At 51.2% G+C, this 23,186-nt stretch overlaps 8 protein-coding genes across 8 annotated transcripts; 5 read left to right on the forward strand and 3 right to left on the reverse strand.

Moving 5' to 3' along the window:
- Positions 1-504: 504 nt before the first annotated feature.
- Positions 505-2,394, forward strand: HMPREF1120_08663 (MFS transporter, SP family, sugar:H+ symporter; the record flags this gene model as incomplete). The annotated part of the gene is made up of 5 exons (XM_009162928.1): positions 505-568; positions 624-666; positions 722-1,806; positions 1,871-1,994; positions 2,097-2,394. 5 exons carry the CDS (start codon positions 505-507, stop codon positions 2,392-2,394), a joined length of 1,614 nt encoding a protein of 537 aa, XP_009161176.1.
- A 767-nt stretch (positions 2,395-3,161) lies between these two features.
- HMPREF1120_08664 (proteasome subunit alpha type-2) lies at positions 3,162-4,960 on the reverse strand. Its single transcript, XM_009162929.1, has 5 exons — positions 4,670-4,960; positions 4,595-4,614; positions 4,492-4,542; positions 3,909-4,438; positions 3,162-3,851 (listed from the first exon to the last, which is right to left on the reverse strand). The coding sequence occupies exons 1-5, from the start codon at positions 4,711-4,713 to the stop codon at positions 3,657-3,659; spliced, it is 840 nt and encodes a 279-aa protein (XP_009161177.1). The 5' UTR covers positions 4,714-4,960; the 3' UTR covers positions 3,162-3,656.
- A 416-nt stretch (positions 4,961-5,376) lies between these two features.
- On the forward strand, positions 5,377-6,561 carry HMPREF1120_08665 (uncharacterized protein; the record flags this gene model as incomplete). The annotated part of the gene is made up of 1 exon (XM_009162930.1): positions 5,377-6,561. The coding sequence occupies one exon, from the start codon at positions 5,377-5,379 to the stop codon at positions 6,559-6,561; it is 1,185 nt and encodes a 394-aa protein (XP_009161178.1).
- Positions 6,562-7,219: 658 nt separating this feature from the next.
- On the forward strand, positions 7,220-8,270 carry HMPREF1120_08666 (uncharacterized protein; the record flags this gene model as incomplete). Its single annotated transcript, XM_009162931.1, has 2 exons — positions 7,220-7,794; positions 7,847-8,270. 2 exons carry the CDS (start codon positions 7,220-7,222, stop codon positions 8,268-8,270), a joined length of 999 nt encoding a protein of 332 aa, XP_009161179.1.
- Positions 8,271-8,715: 445 nt separating this feature from the next.
- HMPREF1120_08667 (replication factor C subunit 5) lies at positions 8,716-9,905 on the forward strand (the record flags this gene model as incomplete). Its single annotated transcript, XM_009162932.1, has 2 exons — positions 8,716-8,802; positions 8,928-9,905. The coding sequence occupies 2 exons, from the start codon at positions 8,716-8,718 to the stop codon at positions 9,903-9,905; spliced, it is 1,065 nt and encodes a 354-aa protein (XP_009161180.1).
- A 291-nt stretch (positions 9,906-10,196) lies between these two features.
- HMPREF1120_08668 (uncharacterized protein) lies at positions 10,197-16,397 on the reverse strand. The gene is made up of 5 exons (XM_009162933.1): positions 15,918-16,397; positions 15,836-15,864; positions 15,682-15,727; positions 14,147-15,627; positions 10,197-14,076 (listed from the first exon to the last, which is right to left on the reverse strand). The coding sequence occupies exons 1-5, from the start codon at positions 16,050-16,052 to the stop codon at positions 11,358-11,360; spliced, it is 4,410 nt and encodes a 1,469-aa protein (XP_009161181.1). The 5' UTR covers positions 16,053-16,397; the 3' UTR covers positions 10,197-11,357.
- Positions 16,398-16,586: 189 nt separating this feature from the next.
- HMPREF1120_08669 (uncharacterized protein) lies at positions 16,587-18,423 on the forward strand. The gene has a single exon (XM_009162934.1). It carries the CDS (start codon positions 17,504-17,506, stop codon positions 18,143-18,145), a length of 642 nt encoding a protein of 213 aa, XP_009161182.1. The 5' UTR covers positions 16,587-17,503; the 3' UTR covers positions 18,146-18,423.
- On the reverse strand, positions 18,296-23,082 carry HMPREF1120_08670 (minichromosome maintenance protein 3). Its single transcript, XM_009162935.1, has one exon. The coding sequence runs from the start codon at positions 22,760-22,762 to the stop codon at positions 18,722-18,724; it is 4,041 nt and encodes a 1,346-aa protein (XP_009161183.1). The 5' UTR covers positions 22,763-23,082; the 3' UTR covers positions 18,296-18,721.
- Positions 23,083-23,186: the final 104 nt, after the last annotated feature.

Here is a 23,186-nt window from a genome sequence, read left to right on the forward strand (position 1 = left end):
CAATGCTACCGCGTCGAATGGAAACATGCCAGTCAACAAACGTCGGGTTGAGTTGCATGTTCTGACTGGTTGTCGGTGGATACAGTCGGTAACTGTTACCGTCTTCAAAACAACAGCCCGCAGAAATAAGTTGACACCAGGCTTTCAATCCCCGACTCGAACGCCCCAGCCTAAGAATCGAATTGGGCGTGCAAGCAAACTTTCATTTCCACTGTGACTATCTGCTGAGGGAACGACGGCTGTATGCTAAGTGGGTTAGTGGGTCTTTGGCCGCTGTCCCTATAGCCGAATGGGGTAATTCTGGTCGACACTCGGCGAGAATCAAGATTTGTCCTCCACCATACCCCCAGAGAGCATCTCCGCCAGATACCCCCTGTCTGGCGCTGGAAATATCTATATATCCCCAGGCCAAGATCGAGTGTCAAGCACTGATATTCTCTACCCCAGACCAGCCCTCACCCCAAAGAGACGACCATCGAGAATACACTCCTCTTTGCCTACAACATGGGGTTCCTTTTCAACAAGCCTGCAGATGTGCCGGGCTCGGCGGTACCTGCTATTATTATCGGTGGGCTCACAAACAATTCCAACCTCGTGTTGAATTTCTACTCACATTGTCCAAGGTTGCTTCGTTGCTTTCGGAGGTATCTTGTTTGGCTATGACACGTATGTATTCGATATGCCACAAGTCTGCAAACCACCACTGACGAGTCTTTGCCAGTGGCACGATTGGCGGCATCCTGGCCATGAAATACTGGCGAAAACTTTTCTCAACAGGATACATCAACCCTAAAGACGACTTCCCCGATGTGTCGGCCAGCCAAACGTCTGAAATTGTTTCGATCCTGTCCGCGGGGACTTTCTTCGGCGCTCTCTTCAGTGCACCTCTGGCAGATATGCTGGGCCGACGATGGGCCATGATCTTCAACTCGGCCGTCTTCACCTTCGGCGTCATCCTGCAGACCGCAGCCACAGCGATTCCCATGTTTGTGGCTGGACGATTCTTCGCCGGCCTGGGCGTCGGTCTTCTCAGCGCCACTATACCATTATACCAATCCGAGACAGCCCCAAAATGGATAAGAGGAGCCATCGTCGGCTGCTACCAATGGGCAATCACAATGGGACTGTTCCTCGCTGCCATTGTGTTGAACGCGACCAAGAATCGCAACGACACTGGATCCTATCGCATCCCCGTGGCCGTGCAGTTTGCATGGGCGATCATCCTGGTTGTCGGAATGCTAATCCTACCCGAAACCCCTCGCTTCTTGATCAAGAAAGGTAAACCCGAGCAAGCGGCAAAGTCACTTTCGCGCCTTCGCCGACTCCCGGTCGACCATCCTGCTCTGGTGGGAGAACTCGCGGAGATCCAAGCCAATCACGACTACGAGATGACTATCGGCACGGCTTCCTATCTCGCCTGCTTCAAGCCTCCGATCAGAAAGCGGTTGTTTACTGGTATGGCTCTGCAGGCTCTGCAGCAGCTGACCGGTGTCAACTTTATTTTCTATTACGGCACAACCTATTTTACTTCTGCGGGCATCAACAACCCTTTTATTGTTTCTGTTGTTACTTGTGTCGTCAACATCTGCAGTACTGTTCCTGGTCTGTGGCTAGTCGAGCGCTGGGGAAGACGACCACTGTTGCTGTTCGGTGCTATTGGCATGTCGGTGTGTCAGCTCATCGTGGCAAGCGTCGGTACCGCCAGACCAGACGAGTCCGCGGCAAGCAATGCTTTGATTGCCTTTGTGTGCATTTACATCTTCTTCTTTGCTTGTAGTTGGGGTCCTTGTGCTTGGGTTGTTACTGGTAAGCATGGCTGACAGCATGAAACTTGTTCTGTTCTTGGAGTGTTAACACTTTCTTTTTTCAGGTGAAATCTTCCCTCTCAAGGCTCGCGCCAAAGGTCTTTCCATGACAACGGCCTCGAACTGGCTTTTGAACTGGGCCATTGCCTACGCTACTCCATATATGGTCAACCCGGGCCCCGGAAACGCGTAAGTCGAAGACTCTGTTTCTTCTCTGTTGCCTCTGTTGGCGGTGCTAGTTTTCTTTTGCAAAAGACAAAAAAAGAAATTACTGACTCTTTTGTCCTGTAGAAACCTCGGATCCAAAGTCTTTTTCATCTGGGGAGGCTTCTGCTGCATCTGCATGGCCTTTGTCTACTTCTGCATCTACGAGACCAAGGGTTTATCTCTGGAGCAAGTCGACGAACTATATGCCAAGGTCTCTTCGGCTCGCAAGTCGCCTGGTTTTGTCCCGACTGTCCACTTTACGGACATCGAGCAGGTCGTTGACGCCGAAGGTGCGAGACGGAGCACGCTTGCCGATCTTGAGTTGGCCGCGGTCCGTCGTAAGAGCTCGACTATCCATGAAGAATATCTCAAATCTGGATAAAATATCAGCTTATCCACCTGGGCTGGGCTGGGCTGGGCTGGGCTGGGCTGGGCTGGCAGGAAGAAAGAAAGACCGCAAAAAACGACCTGACCTTTCAAACAAGGGATATCGTATGTCGTGGCATGTAGATAGGACTGGAATTGTGGGATTGAATCAAAGTCGAACACAATACACGATATAACGGGACAGGTAGGTACCTTCCTTCTATGGGCCGCCAACCTGGAGGTGTTTCTGGAAGTGTTTCCGGAGGTATTGGCCCTGCCCAGCTACTGTTAAGCTGGAATGAAACCGCGGGGCATACCTATGATACCTTGAGTAGATAGATATCTAAATGGGCCATTTGACATACAGTTACCTTACCTTGTCTTGCTCTGGTCTTCTGGCCTTGAACCATTCATTATAGTAGACTCAAGGTAAGAAGAAGCATATAGCCTGAGTACCTGCTCTATATTCAAGAAAATCAAAGCCTCGGTCCGCAGTCGCAGTCGAAGTATTTGTCAACTTGTCCTGCAGATAGTTCAACGTTCACTACTGTACAGTACCTTCTAAAAGCACATGTACTGTAGATGTGGGTCGCAGTACTAGTAGCCCACTGGCAGATGGAGTCTTGAATGATTCCATTAGGTACCTCATTCGACTGCCACTGCAGTGGTCCTTCAAGGCACTCAAAAAGCGGCGGCACTGTTCAAGGCCTGGCGTCGGCGCCGACCCCTTCCTTCGTGTCCTCGCCAACTAATAACCGCATCTACATCTACTACTGGCACAACTTGAGAATTGATTACTTTCATACTGATTCTGTCCAGTTCTGTAAGCAAGTTCGTGATTGGGCCGTATGACGAGGTTCCATTGGAAGCACTAAGGGCATGCTGCTGCAAGGCAACGAGGTAGTAAATGGATTTCAGGGCGAGGTGAAGGCAATCCATCGCCCTATTTGAAGGATGTCCTCAAGTTCTGGCACAGAACGGGCACCATATTTCACCTGTCCATAGCGCCTCATCTTGATATTCTGGGTACAAGTCGGATACCGCAAGAACACCCGCTTGCTCTATTCACTCAATAGGATGTTCGAGTTCGGTGCCTGTTGCGCTCGGTTCGCTGAGGGGTGACTCGCAGAAGACAGGAATGGGAAATAAGGCTTCCTTTTCGACGCGACAGAGCAGCCCTGCCACATTTCCCAGCGAAGCAAATGACCAGCAAAGTCCACGACACCGCTGAAAGAACACTTTTGACTCCCATGTTCCTCTTTCAACTCGTGGCTCCGCTCACAGACTGGTCAAGTAGTCCTCTATTTCCTCCTTAGTGAGTTTCCGGAACCGAGGGCCTACGGCTCCCTCAACCCCCTCATAGCCCAGTAAATGGTTCGCGGGTTCGCCGACAATGCCGATTTCCACGGTATCACCATTCATTTCACCCTCGATTGTCTCCTTCAGCGTCAATAGCGCAATGTGGATAGCATCCTATAACCCAAAAGTTAGCTTTGTCAAACACAGCCTGACCTTTGTTTATGCTCTTACCTCCAGCTCAAGGGAATCATTGTATCTCTTCTCCAAAAAGGTCTTTGCACTCGTCGCACTCTTGCCAATCGCCGTAGCCTTCCACGGAAAGTAACTCCCGCTAGGGTCGACCTGATATAAGCTCGGTCCGCCCTTGAGGATACCGCCGGTCTTCCTGCTGGCCAATTTTGCTTCCGCCTCGGTCTCGCCTTCTTTGGCCTCTGTCGTCTCGGGTTCAATGCCGTCGTCCCATCCGGCGATCAACAAGCTCACTCCGTATGGTCGCACACCCCCGGACTGCGTCGCCTCTTGCATTACCCGCGCCACATCTTGCACCAATATCCGAGTCGGCGGGTACTCATTGTAGATGCGCTTGTAGTTGGTATGTGACACCTTGCGAGCTTTGTCCACAAGCACTCGGTAATCGGGGCCCATGCCGCTGTAGACCATTCCAATGTTGGGTGTGATATGTGAGACTTTCGACAACGAGGGTGCGTCTATCAGGGGAGAGGAGGATTTCTTTTCGGTCGCAAGGACAATGCCATTGGTCGCTGGGAGTTCGGTGAGCACTGGATGATTGAAGAGGCCCAAACAGAGCATTTACCTTTAATGCCTAATGAGGTAACACCTTGGTTGACTGCATTGAGGGCATATTCTGGAGATACTGGTAAGCTCGTCACAGATTACTTGGAGACGTAGTCTATTACCTATCTGAACAAGCTTGCCGCTGTATCGTGTTAGCAATCGCAGGCGTGATCTGGAATATACAGTGGTGAACGTACCTAGGCGAGAACGTCGTAAGTGAGAAGGAGTATCGGTCCGCCATTTTGGCGAGAGAGCTGAAGGTGAGAACGCAAGGATGAAAGCGGTGTCCGAGCAGGTAGGAGATTAGAAGGCCGCAGTTAGTCAATGTCGAGCTGAACGGTGGTGAGCAACGAGGGGATGGGTTGGACTTTTGCAACCGGTAACCTCAGCTGAAGTTGAAGCGCAGCGACTCTGGCTCTCTCGCGAGGCTGCAAGATCCACGCGTAACTGGCAACCGTCGTCCCGTATCAGGTAAAGCGGCATCAGGTAAACATAGGGCGGCATTATCGTCTTCCTAGGAGCGTGCGCCGAGAGCCTCAGGCTGCAGTGCTTCGACTAAACCCAAATCTTGGCATTCCGCCCAAGAACCCGAAGTCGAAACCCGACCTTGAGCATTTCTTCCAAGCCGCTCCCAAGGACAGATTGTTTCTGCTCTCCTCCGACATCTTCCTCTCCCTTATGCCCTAATCCCCGGTCTTTCAGGAGACTGCGCAGGGAGACGCGAAATGCCTATCGTTGACCTTCAAGTTGTGCCCTTATCCGTGTCTCCCTTTGTCTAACTCCCTTGTTTTATCCCTACCTCCGGAAGCTCGATTTCCCACCATGTCCGCACTTCGAGTCGCCGGACTTGAGTTAACTGCTGATCCAAATTGACCATCCTTAGCAGACCTTATACCTCTCAAACATGACATCCATAGACGATACCTCTAATCCCACCTCCGCGAATCAGTCCACTTCTGAGCCACCACCGACTTGGACTTACCCTACAAGGACCTGCCGCCTGTGTCTGGAGGAAGTCCCTGCGACTGTGACTCTTTACCCGCCCGGCCTCCCTCCAGCGTTCCAGCGTCCTTTCATTGAATATAAAAATGACGATGAGTATGGCCGACTCGTCAAGCCTTGTCATTGCAGAGGCGGCATGAGATACATTCATGAACTGTGTTTACGAAGATCGAGAACTGAAGGCGTCCGGCCGGGGTCATTGTGGAAATGCCACGAGTGTGGCTACCAGTTCAACTTCAACCGGCTCACATTGCAAAGATATTTGGGAAGCAAGGCATTCACGGGCTTTTTGACGGTCTTGGTCATGTTGCTTGTCATGTTCATGCTGGGCTTCATTGCGGACCCTATCTTGAACTTCTATACCGACCCTTATGAAACCATCCTTGGCCATGAAGACCTATGGTCGGATATCGAAGTTAACCGGTCGAAAGATATCTCGTCTGGGTGGGCCCAACACTTTGTAAAGGGCATGGTTTCAATGGGTGTTTTAAGCTTTCTCAGAACCGCCCTTCTGAATCCCTTCCAATGGTGGAACCTCAGGACTACCGGGTTTGTCAGCAGTAGAATCTCGGGAAGGTCCACCACCGGCCGCGATCGCGCTGTCAATGTGAGCTGGATCGTGATTGTTATGGGTGTTTTGTCCGCCTCATATCTGTTCTATCAGTGGGTTCAAACCATCATCACCAAAACTCTCCAGCGCATTGGGAACAACATCGTTGATACTCAGCTACCGGGGGATGACGACGATCTCAAGCCCCCTCCTGGTTTTAAGTTCGACGAAAGCTATCCGAAAGCTATCGATTCCCAAGCTTCTCAGCCAAAACCTGATGTTGACGGGCATGACGGCCAAACTTTAGGGCCTCATTCGAAGTCCCCTGGCAGCCTGGATCGAAACGATGATTCTGGACTGGCTCAGCGGCGTTCGGATGTACCGAACTTGCAGGATGCTGCAGGAGTTGATGGAGTTGCAACCAGCCCGATATCTCGTTCCGCACAGGGCCACCTTCCAGGCAGTTGGGACTCTACAGGGTTCAGTTCTGCAATCGAGAGTGCGCAGTCTCAGGGATGGTCATTCTCCGACCTCTGAAGTCAATATCTCGCCCAACTTTGAGTTGTCACCTCTCCTTCAGTGGGGTGCCAATCAGTCAATGGGCGAAGAGCAACAGCTTACTGCCCCCATGAGACACATTGGCGTCATGTCGTGGGTCTTCATGGGCAGTTTGCACGGCCAAACCTCTTCTAAAATACCGGGTCCTTCTCTCATGACTTGGGGTGGAACGTGTTTGGTAAATGAATGACAGAGTATAATAGTTGGATCTGATATGGAATGAATGTGATGTCTTGTTCTATGTCAGTACTGTCTGCCCTCTCGTATGTTGCTGTGCCTTGGTTGATTTCGCAAGGCCGCTGTGTGTTTCTCCCATAAGCCAGGTTGCAGCACAGTGAGCGACACCGACACCTTTCTTTGAACACCCAGCCTGACAAAATACACTGCCAGCGTTCAAGGAAGGGTTATCAGGTATCGGGTATCGCTCACTGTGCAGCCAAGTTCCAAACTGCGTCGCTCTTTCCGTGTGCATGCAATCCAGGCTGGAGTCTTCGTCAATGATGCTAGCACTGCAATTGTGCTCTATATCGCCAAGCACAACCATGATGTCTGATGCCACTACACTGATGATTACCTTGGGATGCCTGATTTCGACCAAAGATTATGATGCCTGAATCTCAGGGATGATATGATCATGATGCCTGGACCCCACGAACGTCCAGAGAATAACCTCACCACCCTCTTCGAGCGTTATCCCGACATCACTTTCGATACCACCACGGATTTGCTCGATCCCGAATGTGACAGGGAACACTTCTCATCACCTTGTTCGAACCTCACCGACCACGATGAAGCACACCACTCGGTAGAGTCCGCCTCAACGGCCAACACTACACCTTTGCGACCACAGCCTCAGAGGGTCCAAACAGCGTACATGCCCGACCATTCCGATTTCTTGGTGGAAGTCGAAGGCGCGGATCTACCAGAAGTCTGTAAACATGGTTTCAGGACTCTTGCCTATCACATTGCGGAGCTTACTACGCTGCTGGTGCTTCCGAACGGTCGGCTCTCTTCGGCCTATGCCAAAACGAACAGAGAGGCCATTTTGGCTCATAGTCAAGATATGCTGGTTCAACTTCGAGACGCAAACAGCATGCTCGCAGAGCAAGTACGGAACGATTCATATATCAAATCACTGGCACTCTTCACAATCAAGCCCGCGCAACAAGACGTGTGGACTATCTTCCGGCAGAGAGCCCAAGTGATCGTGGAGTGAGTGTTAGCATTCAATGCAGTCAGTGTCAATGGCTGATTTGTCTTATAGTTATACAGCACTTCCGTCGGCATCGGAGCTGAAACTATCCGTCCATCTCGCGCACCTGTTTGATGCCTACGTCTACCATCCTTTCATTCGGCTGCCAGATCTTAGTGGTATTGATTTGGACATCCAGGCGCGAATCAACGACCTGTATGATGGTATTATGACGCTTCCACATGGCTACCGTCGCTGGTGCAATGCAATGAAGGATATCAGGCACACATATATGCTGCCCTTGCTGAGGCAGATGCGAGAATCGCCGGTGATATTGCAGGAGATCAAGGATTTCGAGCAAGCGAAATCGGCTGCACTGGCAGTCGTTGGCGATCCCGGAGCACCAGGGATGCGAATCATAGATGAGACTGTGATTAGGTACTTGGAGGCCACTGCTAGCCAAAGGAGAAGAACAGCACGTCCTATGAGGAGTTGATACCGTAGAGAGCAGATGTCGGAAATACCTCACGATGCGGCAAGGAGAAAACAAATGCACGGCAGAGGCCTCTGTGTAGGTGTTTGGAAGTCCAAGTGGCTCTTCGATTATGCGCTCAGGCGACCTATGCAAGGGGGATAAGGTGGGGTCATGGTTCGCTGGATAGAGTAGTACTGTACAACGCTGCACTCCACGATGACAATACAGGTGATGCCAGCCTTGTGGATCAATGGACATTCACTTCAGCCTTGCGCCGAATATATGGCGGAGTATTTCGTTCTAGTACGTCATCCCGGCCACTTTACGCGGTGTCACGTTCTTTGGGCACTCGACGCGTCGGGAGCGCATCTTTTTCCCGACTCAACTGCAATAAACAATACAATTGTCTACTGTACTTTACTTTTTCAACAAACTCCAGAGCGTCAGCCTGCAACACCAGCTCATCATGGCGCTCCTGGTGGATAAACTCCGTCCCCGCTCCCTCGACGCGCTCACATATCACAAAGACCTTTCAGACCGGCTGGCATCTCTGGTAAAGCATCCCTAAAGCATCCCGCTACATTGAAAGACGAACGTTGGCTCGTCATTTACTGCCCTCTTCAATGCATTCATCTCTGTCAAGACTAGGGAACTAAGATTTCATTTGTTCTCTATTAGGCCGCATCCGCCGATTTCCCCCATCTCCTATTCTACGGCCCCAGCGGCGCCGGCAAAAAGACACGCATCCTCGCGACCCTGCGCGCCCTCTACGGCAGCGGCGTGGAAAAGATCAAGATCGACGCACGAGTATTCACGACCTCATCTAACCGCAAACTCGAATTCAACATCGTGTCCTCCGTCTACCACTTGGAAATCACGCCCAGCGACGTCGGCAGCTATGACCGGGTGGTGATCCAAGAACTGCTCAAGGAAGTAGCACAAACACAACAAGTCGATTTATCCGCAAAACAACGGTTCAAAGTCGTAGTGATCAACGAAGCCGACGGCCTCAGTCGAGACGCACAGGCGGCCCTACGACGAACAATGGAGAAATACAGCGCCAACGTACGCCTGATTTTGGTCGCCAACAGCACAGCGGGAATCATTGCACCCATCCGCAGTCGAACACTGCTAGTGCGTGTGGCGGCTCCCACAGAGACTGAGATCTGTGATGTCCTCGCCAAAGCGGCGAAAAAGGAAAATTGGAAAGTCATTCCGGCTCTCAATGAGAGGATTGCGAAAGAGTCAAATCGGAATTTACGGAAGGCGTTGCTCATGTTTGAGGCTGTCTATGCCCAGAACCCGGAACCGAATGAAAAGACACCGATTAGCCCGCCGGATTGGGAGATACTCGTTGAGCAGATTGCAAGGGATATTGTGCGTGAACGGACCCCGGCGATGATTCTGGCGACGAGGGCGAAATTGTATGATTTGCTTACGCATTGTATTCCGGCGAGTATGGTGCTCAAGACGCTCTGTTTTAAATTGTGCAATCTGCCGGAGGTGGATGATTCGCTGAAACCAGAGGTCGTGAGGTGGGCCAGTTTCTATGAACATCGTGTCAGGTTGGGGAGTAAGGTTATTTTTCATCTCGAGGCTTTTGTGGCAAAGTTTATGAGGGTGTTTGAGGGGTATTTGGTCGGAATGGATTTTTGAAATGGACTGAGAGATGGAAGGCATTGAGATGAAATGAATGAAATGGTCCGAGAGAGCTGAGGGCTCGGAGATGTCTTCACCCTGTCCTACGCTGCATATCACGCCAATGGACCGGTAGGGTAGGCGTGAAAGCAGGGCTGGTATGGCATGGAAATCATCCTCCAGGATGCACGCACTGCATGACACAGGACAAGTTTTGATGCTTCATCAACTCGACAAAGTCAAGGTCAAAATGCCCAAACCGACAAGACCAACAATCCCTTCACATCGCATGGTACGAGGACGGGGACGGGCGTAGCGAGCAGCTTCCAGAAAATGCTGTTGTATTTGTTTTGTTGTTCTCATTCAGCGAGTACAGGTACGCCGGGTAGTAAGGAAGGCAAAGGCAAGGGCCATTGCCATCGTCACTGATCTAGGCGTCCATACCAACGGGCTCATGCTCACCAATGATGATACCATGAAAAGTACTAAGTGCTTTTTATCTCAATCTATCTCGGGGCTGAGCCTTGCACTGCTACAGTGCGAGAGTATGAGGAGTACGGAGTACGTTCAATAAAAGCAGCATCCTCTGATCTTGATCTCCAGGTCCTCTGAAGAGCTCCGCAAGGAACCAAGAAGGAAGCAGTCAAGGCCAGTAAGAGAGTGGGATAATGCGCATCACTGTGAAGAAAGGTCGTCATCGTTCCATCATTGCATGTACTTATCCAGGAAGACATCTCTCCCATTTCATGCTCATACCTCATAAGAACCAAAAGCAAAAGCAAGATCAAAATCTGAGTCGTCAATATCATGTTTGTTTCTTCCCCGTCGGTGGATTTCCACTGGGCATTCTCGTTTCTGTATGGCCAAATGTATTCGTTGTTCATTATCATCATTCATATGCCGGTGGATACAAACCACCGCTAGCCTTTGGCGTACTGTTGATCTTGATTTGAAAAGGACGGGCATTGCTTGTGCCATGGCATCCAGTCGGCATCGATAGTAGTTCCGTGGTCTCGTGTCTCGTAATCTCGTAAGCGTGGCATCCTCGTAGGAGGAGCTACTTGTGTATTTCGTGTCTGTTCGTTTCTGATTTCGTCAACCTCTGGGTCACAAACTAGAAGTTGGGCTGTGCAGTCGCCCACCGGCCGAGTCATTCCATTAGTATCGTCACGTCAAGGAGGAAATGAAGGATCTTCGTCCATGGGTCCAGATCGTCGTCGTTTCAATTTTCGTCTCCCCCCTTCTCCACAGATTCAAATCCACCCGTCGGCGTTGTTCTGTGGATCCGCGCCCACGGTTATCAATCCAAACTCATATCACTCCGTCTGGTCTCGTTGCGACCATGGGTTCTCGGTCCGTAGAGTCTCGTCTGGTGTGCGCAACCATCTTCGTTTGATCTGCTCTTTCGTAGGTGGCTCGTACACCTCTCCCTTCACACATATTGCCCCGCGAAACACATTCAATGGTGCGTCAAGCCGCCACGGGTGCCACAACGCAATCTCCATCTCTGCCCTCAGTCGACATTTCCGCTGCCTTCCTCTTGTGGTCCCGCTTCTTTAGCAAGAACTCGGCCGCACGTTGAGCCGCACGACACTGCGCTTCTGCCTTGCAGCTCCCCCTTTTCGCATGGGCAATTCGTTCGCCATCCAGCAAGACTTTACATTTCCAGCCACGCCGGAACACGGCCCCATCTTCAACTACGGTTGCGGCACGCTTCTTCGACTGATATGTCACCAGCTTACACCCAGGCTGGACCTGACTCAACAAGTGTTCCGGATGAATGAGGTCTAAGCCGGCCTTCTGCTTGGTATTGGCAAATCGACGAACAAGATCCATGAACCCCAGTCGCTCCAAGAAGCCGACACACGCACCCAGGTCCCCGTTCGAATCGATGAATATTGCACCAAGCAGGGACTCGATAATGTCCGAGTACATTTTGGGGGCTCCGATGTGGAGTAACTCCGCCCAAGGAAATTTGGCGCCATGCTTGAATGCCTGCAGTACTGCATCCCGCACATCATGGTATGCAGCTAGTGTGCCCTCGCGTTGGAGCGGGTCGTCACGATTGCCGCTCCGTCGAACATGGTCAAACAGGTAGACTGTCTTCGTGGTGGAGGTTGTAGATGTTGATGTAGGGTTAGTGGAGATGGTGGTTTTGCGCGTGAAAGGGTCTGTGGCTATTTCGAAAGCGTTGGAAGTGTATGATGCCTGAAATACGAAGAAGGCGAGGGTTGCATGGCTGACAAGCGCGTGGCGGCGGAGAGTCATTTCTTCCGGGTTAAATTGATGCTGCTGCTCCTCTCGGGACAGCAGGCCTGTCGTCGATTCGACATCAGTGCTGCTATGAAACAGTGCCTGCTTGACGATGTGGTCGAGCACGGCATCGCCTAGGAACTCGAGACGGTCGTACGAAGAAACTTGACCACCGAGCCAGGACTGAGTAAGTGCTTCGGCTAGCAGAGCGTGTCGGGTGAATCTGTAGCCGATCAAAGACTCAACTGGAGCGTACAACTGATACCCAGTAATTTCGGAATCGTCCATGACATGGATCCTGACCAAGTTCTCAGATACCGGTCTCCAGGGAACTTCTTCAAGGAACAGTCGCAAGGCCGCGATGACACCTTCTTGAGACCGACTCTCGATATTATCTCCATTTGTGGTGGTTGTCGACCCATTCAAACTAGCAGCGCCGATGAGAGCCTCAATCACATCCGCCAGGGTCTTTGAAGAAAGATGCGTCTTCTCACCATGCGCCACGGTATCTGTGCTGTCACCATGACCCTCTCGATCCTCTTTGCTAACTCCAGCCGTCCATTCTGCGCCCGAGAACCGATGCTGGGTTAGGAACTGCTCGAGAGCCAGTGTTCGTGTGGCTCGTTGCAGGCGAGCATTGTTGACGATGCGGTTACGAGCAATTGTAAGGCCGCTTTCGGGGTAAGTGGGATTGTCCACAAATCCCTGAATAGAAGTGTAGAACTTCAGCAAGTCGTCTCCAAGGAATTCTAAGCGCTCGTAGTTTCTGGGCCCAACTCTCGGCAATGTAAGCGCTTCCGACACCAAGTCCATATCAACAAGAGGAAGTCCAGCTAGGGGTCCTTGGCAAGCCGCCGCTGTTCGGAGACAAACCTCGAGCATATGTGTGATCGAAGGAACCAACAACATGAGACGGGCATAGTCAACCGGTACTCCTAGCAACACACATTGGTCGACCGGAAGCGACCGTTGTTGTGGTGGAAGGGCTGAAGTAGGATTCGCCACGGGCCCCAAGAATTCCAGTCGCCTAGACAGCTTCGTTGCAAGAATGTCGGGGATCCTACCATCAATGGATGTGACACGAGAGCCAAGTTGGTCTTTTGATGGTTGGTACACATAGGGGATCTGTTCGTTACTGGGGATCACGAGATATTCCTGGTCCAGCAGACCTTCTGTGGCGCAGACATCCAGTAGCCCTCTGTTGGTTGTGATAAGTTCATGCGACTGCTCAAGTAAGAGTGGTTCACACACTGGTACCAGGAGGAAAGGAAATCGGTTACGTTGAAAGCCTCGCAGTCTTCTTCCTAGGACGGTAGACAGCAAATGTAGGCTAGTTTTTCGTGCCAGGTCGAGTGCAGGATAGTTAGTCAGTTCTTCGCCTGGACTTAGACAAACCTGCAAATCTCCCAAATCTGTGTCGTATAGACAGAACTCAGTGCCTGACAGTTTCAAGGGCAGGAGCAAGCTGAGGGCTGGCTTTGCGCCATTCTTGTTCTTGACATGGAGCTGATGTGCATAAATTGTGTTGGTTTTAGCCCACTGTTCCATCACCGCAGGCCAAGGATTGTACTGCTGTCGAACAACATAGGTGCTCTCCCTCGTCTCAATGTCCGGCTCTGCTTCTCCATTGCCATCTTTCGGCCAGTGGATCGGTTGCAGGTTTTCGTTTACCAGTCCGGCTTTGTAAAGGCCAAGATATGCGTGGAATGCGGCATCTTTCTTGGCCATCCTTTCGGTCTGCCACCCCAACTGCGAGCTGACCACGTGCAAATGTGGCGGCAGACAAGTTGGCAAGTATACCTTTGCAAAAATCCTCAGACCGATCTCGCCCTCTAGGCAGAATATCGGTTCTGGCGGTTCGCTGTCGGCATTCCTGGGCAGTTTGGAGCAAAACCGTTGCAGCGATTGCCGAGCATTGTCGAAGGTCAAAGTTGCCCTGCCTCCGTCAGTAAATGCATCCTGACCTCTCCCATACTGGGATTCGGCGTAGCTGGACCGCCGCTTACCCCGTCGATGGTACCCGAAAGATGGATCCCCCTTCCTCTTTCAAGGACTCAACGACTTTCCGTGCCTCCAGATCACGCAAAGAACTCTCGCACTTCCTCTTCATGTCGGCTTCCCATGCTTCAAATGACTTGATTTTGGAGTAAGGTTCAAGAGACGACCGTAGTTCAACGTATTTCGAGTTCCGTTGTCGCGCCCGCCCCCTACTTTGGACAAAACTGCGAAGATTAGGGCGCGCATCAAAGGATATCACCAGATTCATGGAGGGCACATCAATTCCTTCCTCAAGCACGGAGGTTGCTATACATAGATTGAGCTGACCACGGCGGAACCTTTCGAGGTTTTCGAATTGGATGTGCAATTGTGCGAAATCGAAGGCACCTTGATAAGCAGGATTGGACACTCCCACGAATGAAAATGCCCGGTAGTTGCTCATTGCAGGGTGGCTGTTGATGACTTCAGTCAGGGCCCAGGCTGTGTGCCTCGCATGGACAAAGATTAGCCCCCGTACGTCAGATCGATACTCCTTTCGAAGAAAGTTGAGCAAGATTGCCACTTTGGCTGAGAGATCTTCTGGAGAGGATAAAGAACCGCCGCCCGGAGCGCCCAGAGAAGCATGCAGAGGACGGAGGGTGGATTCCATGAACGGCCGATTGTCATGAGTCAGTCCTGGATGTATCTCAAGGCCTGCCGCGTTACGAACCGCACAATGAAGCTTTCGCACACAAGCGGTGATGTAAGTCTCACAGGCCCAACGTCCTAGATCTTGCTGGATCGTGGTTGCCGACCTTAGTAAGGTGTTCAACTCTGTCATGGCTGGCGTTGCGCCCTTGTGTATAATCTTTCGGAGTTTCTCTGCAGCCTTTTGGTCGTCTTTTTCCTGCAACTTTTTCATGATTGGGTCGTCCGTAAACCGCAGGTCTGACACCAGACTTGAGAGTTGAGTCAGAAGCCGAGCATCCGGGGTCATTTCTTCGTCAAATGTCAATATTACAATTTCCGGCATGTTAACAAACGCAGTGTACTCTTCTAGTTGTTGCAGGGGAGTCTTGCACTGTGCATCAAGATTGGCTTCCAGCTCAGTTATCTCTGCTGGGCTTTTCTTGGTGATCGGACTTGCTGAAAGACCCAAAATATGCGGCAGCTCGTAAGGGCAATTGGCCTTTTTAACTGGATGATAGTGCACTTTCATGATAGTATTGACCAGCGACTTGGCCACACAGTGATGGGCCTCGTCAACCACGAGCAACGATATAGTTTTCATGCTCACGAACCCACCGTCAAGGGCCTGAAGCAAGATCGCAGGCGTGGAGACAACTCCATTGATATTGTGCAAGGCCTTATCCCACACTTCCTGGGTATCCCAGAATTCGGCATTGTCCATGCCAGTAATCAGTCTGAATTGGAACGCGGGTAGTTGCCATGAAAGGAAACAGTATTGTTGATAGGCAAGCACCACACTCGGAGCTGTGAACCATATCCTCTTCAATAACGGTCAGCCTCCAAACAGGGGACCAGGATCACATCGAAAGAATACCTTGATGGGAGACCGCTCGAACTCTGCTTCAATGCGAAGTTTGGCCCTGTGTCAGTGGGTAAGCGTGAGACATCCCGAGAGGACGGCAAGATCAACGTCTTTTAGAAGCCGCCTTCTGACATGGATTCGAAAATGAGACAACTTGAAGCCTTACACTTGTGTTTTGCCGGTCCCAGTGCCCATCTATCCAAGAATTAGCAGCACCCAGTTTCATTTTCATTGCCGGTGAACCTTACGACAGCAATGACATTGCCCTTCATGCTATGTTCGAACATCTCAATCTGGTAAGCGCGCGAGCGGATCGGTCCGTGACGCTCTTCCTCATCCTCCTCGGACGTGGAAGACCAGGAGTCGTCCGACTGGAGATCCATAGTGAAATAAGAATCAGGAGGCAGAGGGGCCAAGGAACATAAGCAGAAGACTACAGGCAGAGTCTGAGCAATATATAGAAGCCAACGCGAGGCAGAGCAAGCCGGATAGCTTTGAGAGAGCGGCCCAAGGGACGCAGCTGAACAAGGTGCTCACGGATCGAGCAAGTCAAAAAAAGAAAGGAAAGGAGGCGAAAGCAATTTATATGCTCCAAGCTACTGCATTTTCATCAGTCTCAGGTGAACGGTTTACTGCAGGTCGTGAAGAAATAACAAACAAAGGTGTTGTCTCAGGCTGAGATGAAATACGGTACTTTACATTTCGTGCCAATGATTAGGTGCTTTCAGCAGCATTGAAGTTGCAACTCGCAGTGCCTCCCAAGGTCATAAAATCTCTAATGATGGGGTGACACGTGTTTCTTGGCATGAGCCTCCCCGAGACCCAGAGATCACGTGCACAGTGTCACGTGAGCGATTCAATTCTTTCTGTTCGAAGACCTCGAAAATTGGACTTTTTGGTCTGATGGCTCCCTCATCAGCACATTCATCCCATCGTTGACGGCCTCCCTCTTACTACGCCCTACCCCTTCAATTAGTACAGATTTGCGTCGCGTAACGTTGGACTTGGCCGCCCACAGCATCGATCGCTACCTTAAGGGACACATCAAATCTGACACGTTGACTAATGCCAGTCAATCACGGCGCTCTATTTATTGCCCGACCCTTCATTCGGCTGTGGCGCGGACTCGCCAGCTGAACAATCCCCATTTGATTCCGCCATCTCTTCAGTCCAAGTTATCGGCTCTCGGAACTCCCGGTCCAAGACTCCCTCCAGCCATGCGAGGCGTAAACCTGTCCAGCTGAGGCGGTAACTTCCAGGAGAATCCCCTTCCTTTTTGCGTTTTTGGACCACGTCCCTCCCAACACTCAAGCTGAGGCACTGTATGCCAACCTGCCTCGAGAAAATGGCTCGGGAAAAGGCGACGCTAGTCAATTATTCATGTCTGTCTGACTGGATACTTTCGATGTCTCCAGCTGTGTGAACACGAATCTGTCACCTTCAAATTTGGCCAGCCAGCCGGCTGGTTCAGCCAGGGTTTGACTAAATACTCCGCTTGGCATCTGTGCTTAGCGAGGGAGGGGAACCGATTTGACGTAGTCGCGATACGAACAAGGCTTTCAGGGATCTATCTCAGATCTCTTCCGCTGACACTAGCCCCGTCCGACCCACCTGCCGATCGGAATGACGGGGGTCCATCTTGACATCCAGACTGTCGGCTGCCCAGTTATCCAGCTGTGACTTCTAAGTCGGAGTGTTTTACAGAAAGACTCGATGGCATGCGAGACCACCATAGGTACATATACTACCGACGAGCTTGGTATAAGGTAGGTCCCGGTCGCACTGCTTTGATCTCTCTCGCCTGTCCATACGGCAAATACTTCATTTTCCCATCATGTCATTTCCACTCTTCAATCCCTCTTCCGGCATCTTCCCCTCTGTTGAGATACACTTGCTCAATATCCTACTTCCCTGTCTACTCTTCTGCATACTGTGGTTCATCCGACGGCACAAGAACCGACGGCGCGCGCACGCATGCTCAGACACGGAGAGCGCCATCTCAGACCCCAGCTCGAAAGTTTCAGGCGCGGACTTCCTAAATTTTGAAAAGCGCATCGACCCACGTGTCCACGATCCACGAAATGGGTATCATGAGGACTCGCCTTCCTACTACAACACAAAAATAATTCTCGACCTGACACCCTCATTACACAGCGCACATATGGCCGCCAAGACATTCCCAGATGAGGGCAGATGGCATCTCCCAGACACCGCCGCACCGTCACCATCACATCACGATGCACCTAGATCCCAACAAAGTCCATATCCATACCACTACGAATCTTCGTCTTTTCGTGGTCCTTCTAGAAGAGCTTCATATCCACAACAAGGCGGTCACAATTCCAAACCTCAGACTCGGCATGGACTATTAGGACGCCACTCTCGAATGGACGAGATCCAATACTTTCACGATGCCAGTGATCACCATCATCCCGATGTGGTTTGGAAAAGACGGACATTGACGTTTCTCACTTGAGATGAACACTATGATATGAATTGAATTTGAATTGAATTATTGCCTACACAACCCTGTATTTTTCCGGGGTGGGAGCATGTGTTTTGTTGTAATAATGCAAACTACGTAAGGGTGCTCGATACCTACGTATATCGTCTCGGGCGAATGGAATATGAGAGTTGATATAAATATATTGTTTGCGGTGCCGCTGCCGGATCCGGCATAAGGTACATACTGTAGATACCTCCCGTTACCAGTGACTGCACTGTCTGAACATGCTGATAGCATAACAAGTACCAAGCTGTCTGTCGCTTGACGCTTCTCCTGGTCATGCATGATATTTGTCTCATCATCGAGTCGGCCCTTTTCTCGTCAAGGAGCGTTTGAAAGGTTCACTCCATTCTATACCATCCACAAACCGTCGTCATCCTCAAGCACGACTTAGCAATTCATCTATACCCGTCCTCTGAAACTTTTGCTCTCGTCAGGTGAGAGGCTGTCGAAGAGCAAATACCCAGTGCTCACTGCACACGTATCGTTCATCTGTTCAATTCATTGCCAGACCCAAGATGGATCAAAATGCGCTTCATACAGACTTCATTTCACTTCTCGTCGGGTGACAGGAGCCGACTCTCTTGGGGTCCGTGGTACTTGCGCTTCATCAGATTCCGCAAGCACCTCTTGCCCATCGAGATCGTTACGCAACGTCTCAGAAGAGTGTTTCATGTCCCTCGGCAGAACCGCAGCAAGTTTCCTGATGCTGAACTTCGCACCCGTTCGGTGCCGGGTAGCGTCGTCCAACATAGCCCTTCGTTCCTCTCGGCCCTTCCGTTGCGCTTCAGCCCGCTTTTCAAGACGTCGGTCAAGAGTGTCGTACAAAGCCCCACTGGTTGGAGGTAATTCGACTCTTTTCTTCGACTTTGCCTTCGCTTTCATCACATCTCGGGGAAGCCATTCATACTTTTCTTCAGCGTGCGCGATCTTGTGCTCGACTGCTTTTCCTGGCTCAGACGCCGTAATGGTAGTATCGGGTCCCTTAGGATTGCTTTTGTGGGTAGCTCGACGCAATGGCTTCTGAAGGTCACCAAGAATATTTCTTCCCCGAAGAACCCCACCCTGGATACGGTCCTTGGACCGAGGAATCCGTCGAATATATCGGTAAGTTCCGGGCGAGCTCCTCCACAGATCGACATTAATGGATACATCGCCGTGAGCGGCGCGACGATTGGATTCGAGTAGATTGGCCGCAAGATGCACTGCAGTAACATAGGTTGGCATAAGGTGGCCGCGGTCAAGCTTTTCCAGAGTCCTGCGACGGGCTATTACGACTGCATCCGTTGTAGAGGTCTTTGCAGATGACGGTGTTGACCATTTCCCAGCGCGAAGATGACGCCAAGGCGGTGTGTTGGGCAGGAATTTCTCTTCAAATGTTTTGAAAGCGAGGATCCAGTGATTTGGATCAGGCGATCTGGTCAGCATCTGAATGTAGAAATTCCAGTTTCTGCTGGTGAGGGCAAACCCAACTTTCTGCAATTTCTCAACGAGGTCGGTGGCATGCTGGTAATGCTTCTGAAGCTCAAGAGCACGCAAGTATCTCGTAATGGGAGCTTCGAGTATAAATCTCTGAGAGAACAACACCTTGAGGCCAGGTCGATCAAGTGAAGGACTGACAGAGGAGCTGCCGGAAGAAGAGCTGGTAGGAATCATAGAGGTAAATGCAAAGTCGGAGCCGCCGATAAGATCCAATCCAATTGCCGTGTCCTGAGTTGTCGGAGAAGGTTGCTCAATCTGATTCTTAGGAGGAGTCACCTTTCGTTTGATAGAGTGAGGACTTGCTGCATCCAATGCCCGGTCCAATATTTGCTTCCAGGTTCTTTCCACTGTTTCCCAATCATGTCGATGAGTTGAAATGATCAGGCGTGTGGTTAGAAGATCGATTGAATCTTCAGAACCTCGATCACGGCCGAGGTATGATGACTGCGACAGAGAGTCAAACTTCTGAAGAAGCTTATCCGCTTGCCCAGTCTTGCCCGTGGAAGCTAGAATACTGGCCATGAATTCCACGTAGATGGAAGGCAGTGCATGTACGGGACTGCGCCGGCCGAACCCTGGCTGAGGGTGCTTGGTCGCCCGGTCCTCGCTGGCCAGTTCATGCAGAAGTGTTCCCAGATAGTCATTGGCATCCAAGAACGACTTCTCCGCATTGACGCTTTGTAGACCTTGTAGGTGGAGCATAGCAAGACGTGCGCTAGGAGTGAGTCTTGGAAAAGTTTCCAACATTTCCTTGTAAACCTCTTCGGCCATCTTCCGATTTCCTTCCTGGACATAACCTTGCAGTACAATGGAGTAATGAAAAGCGGTGGCGGCGAGTGTCCGACTCGTGTTAAGACTTTTCAGAATCTGGGCAGCATCGCTGGTCTTGCCAATGACAACGAGCGCGGCCATCAGAGCTGCATAGGTCATGTCATCGGGTTTCACGCCCAAAGCATTCATCCTTTCTTGAACTCGGACAACTCCCTCTGAATCGGACTGAAACGCATAATGTCTGAGTAGGTAGTTCCACATCTTGACTGGCTCGCCCTCGAAACTAGCCTTGGTGGTGACTTCTGCGAGCCTTTCGGCAACGTCTGCTTGATCATTGAGACAGTAGGATTGCACTAGCCCGGAGATCATTTCGTAGCTGCCCTTGATATGGTATTGTTGTGCCTGTTCAATAATGTCCACAACAGCTTCAATGTCACCGGCTTTGGAGACTATTCCCATCAGAGTCCCAAAGGTATACACGTCAGGACGTAAGCCCTGAGCCTTCATAGTCTCGAATATATCAAAGGCCTTCCCAGAATGGGCCGACCTTGCGTAAGCGTAGAGAAGTATGTTCCAGCAATACAAGGTCGGTTGCAGTCCCCAGTCCTTCAAACGTTGGAACTCCCGTTCAGTGCCTTCAATGTCGCCCAACCGGGCATACGCGTATAGAAGCGGGGTAAAATAGGCAATATCGGTAGGCCGCGAGTGGACTTTGCATAGCTCGATAAACACGGCCTGGGTACCGTCAACGTCCCCCTGAGCAGCGAGGGCCGTGAGGACTTTCTGATAGCTAATCTTGTCGGCTGCCCCGTGCAGGTGAGCAAACTGGCGCAAGTAGTACAAGTGCACCTCGGAAGGGGCACCTTCCTGAGCCAGAATAGACAAAATCGAGCCATATAGGGACGGAGGTGGCTGGAAATCAGGGTATTTGCTCCGAAGATGATGGTAAATGAACCCAACCGACTTGCCCCGATGCAGTCTGTTCACCGATTTCAGAAGCGTATTGACGGCATGCAGATGGACAGTCGGATTTAACAACTTGAGTTGCCTATAATGTTCAAATGTCGAAACCAACATCTCCGGGTCAACTAAGCTCATCTGTCTGCCACTTTGGACCAGAACATGCAAGAGCTCGCGTCCTAAATGCATGAGAAGTCCAGCTTGGTGCATGACTACCGCTCGCCGATCGATGATTTCCCTTGCAAGATTGGATACGGCCAAGGGCAAATTCTGGTATCGATCTACCTGCTCCAGAAGCATCTTGCCAATGGCCGAAACAGACAGTCTTTGACGGTTTCGTGTCAGGGGTTCAAAGGACGTCGACCAGACTTGCGCCGCAGCTTTCCATAGCTGATTCGATGCCGTATGCAACAAGAGAAACGTGCTGCACTCTTGATTCAAATGACGGGCGGTCGCTTCTGCATTAATCGATATTGCCGATCGATAGTCGTTGCGCTGAATGGCCGTTCGAGCAGCACGCTCGTAGTGTGCTACGGTTCGTTTCTCGTGTGGGATAATGTTGAAGGCTCGCAGAGCGAGCTTGAGATCTTGGTGTGACGTGGATTTTGACATGAAATAGAATACTCTTGCTGCGTATGCCTCCTGGTTGGGTAGTCGCTTGAAAAAAGCCCAGACTGTCTCAAACAAGTTCGTTCCCTTCGGATCGAGTACCGGAGCTTCGCGACCGTCCAGGATTTGCTGAAGCATCTCTTCAGTGTCTTCCAAGGGGCGAGAGGACCGGATGTCCAGTGGTTTCAGATCGCGATTTGTAGGAGAGGCGGTATCCGCACGCGAATCTATGGCCTCGAGTGAATGGCTTTCCCGCCCAGCAACCGTCTTGCCAGTATCTTCGTCCAATAGACCCCCATTACTAATTGACGAGATGTCCTGACCACGCATATCTGGTGACTTCGGTCCCTCGGTGTCGTAACTCGGTCTGACCGCTAGCGCGTTGGTATTCAGCTGTCTTGAGCCCGGATTCATCTTCTCGTAACTTGAATGATTTGTGTATGCCCGCGACAGGCTCTCAGGTGGACAGGAATAGGGTGGCGGCCCCGGGGTCAAGGATAAGGGACGACTCCGGCCAGAGCTTGGCCTTGTAACAGCACGACGGGACCTAACACATGGCCGTTCCTGTACAGTTCCCGGCCGACATCCATCCTTTCCCCTAATGTTATCCAAGTATAGAGGCCACCAGGGAGCCACTGCGAGCTCATCTGTGCCATTCTTCCAGAACGACGGCCCAAGGATACGGCGGCTTCGAATGGGAGGCTCGAATCGGCGGAGGAGGACTTGAGATACTGGCTCAACGCATGACGATGCACGCTCGAGCATGCCCCGAAAGAATGTTGTGCTGGTCGGGGAACCGATGTGCTGAACAGTGTAATGAGGACAGGGTCATGCGGAAAGGTTGAAGAGGCGGAGCAAAAGTCGAGGGCAACTCCTTTGCGCGACTTGGTTGCTAATTGAACCCGGCCGTAATAGAAGACGCCAATGCATAAAAGAGGGGAATCTAATTAATCGTAACGCCAAAGCATGGAGTGGTGGTAGGGTACTTCGAACAGTAAGTAGTCAATTAATAGCTTGAAGCGATGGCCTGACCGAAATGTTGATTGCTAGAAATCTTTCTCCATCGCTGTCCGTGTCCGCTGCTCTGCTCTGCTTTGGCGTTTGGTCGCCGACCGTAGCGGGCACAACTCGCACTACTGTGGTACACTTCGCTCCCAGTCGCACTTCAATTAATGAATTGAATGATGAA

The sequence above is a fragment of the Exophiala dermatitidis genome, assembly GCF_000230625.1.
Source record: "Exophiala dermatitidis NIH/UT8656 unplaced genomic scaffold supercont1.7, whole genome shotgun sequence".
Lineage (NCBI taxonomy): Eukaryota > Fungi > Ascomycota > Eurotiomycetes > Chaetothyriales > Herpotrichiellaceae > Exophiala > Exophiala dermatitidis.

Bases quoted from the DNA above. Each gene is read 5' to 3' on its own strand.
- HMPREF1120_08670 (XM_009162935.1), bottom strand. From the start codon at position 22,762: ATGCTCGAGCGTGCATCGTCATGCGTTGAGCCAGTATCTCAAGTCCTC.
- HMPREF1120_08668 (XM_009162933.1), bottom strand. From the start codon at position 16,052: ATGGATCTCCAGTCGGACGACTCCTGGTCTTCCACGTCCGAGGAGGAT. The intron at 15,865-15,917 runs GTAAGGTTCACC...ATTCTTGGATAG, and splicing joins AGGGCAATGTCATTGCTGTC to ATGGGCACTGGGACCGGCAA. The intron at 14,077-14,146 runs GTAAGCGGCGGT...TGACGGAGGCAG, and splicing joins TTTCGGGTACCATCGACGGG to GGCAACTTTGACCTTCGACA.
- HMPREF1120_08664 (XM_009162929.1), bottom strand. From the start codon at position 4,713: ATGGCGGACCGATACTCCTTCTCACTTACGACGTTCTCGCCTAG. The intron at 4,543-4,594 runs GTAATAGACTAC...CAGTATCTCCAG, and splicing joins CGGCAAGCTTGTTCAGATAG to AATATGCCCTCAATGCAGTC. The intron at 4,439-4,491 runs GTAAATGCTCTG...CCGAACTCCCAG, and splicing joins TACCTCATTAGGCATTAAAG to CGACCAATGGCATTGTCCTT.
- HMPREF1120_08669 (XM_009162934.1), top strand. From the start codon at position 17,504: ATGTCATTTCCACTCTTCAATCCCTCTTCCGGCATCTTCCCCTCTGTT.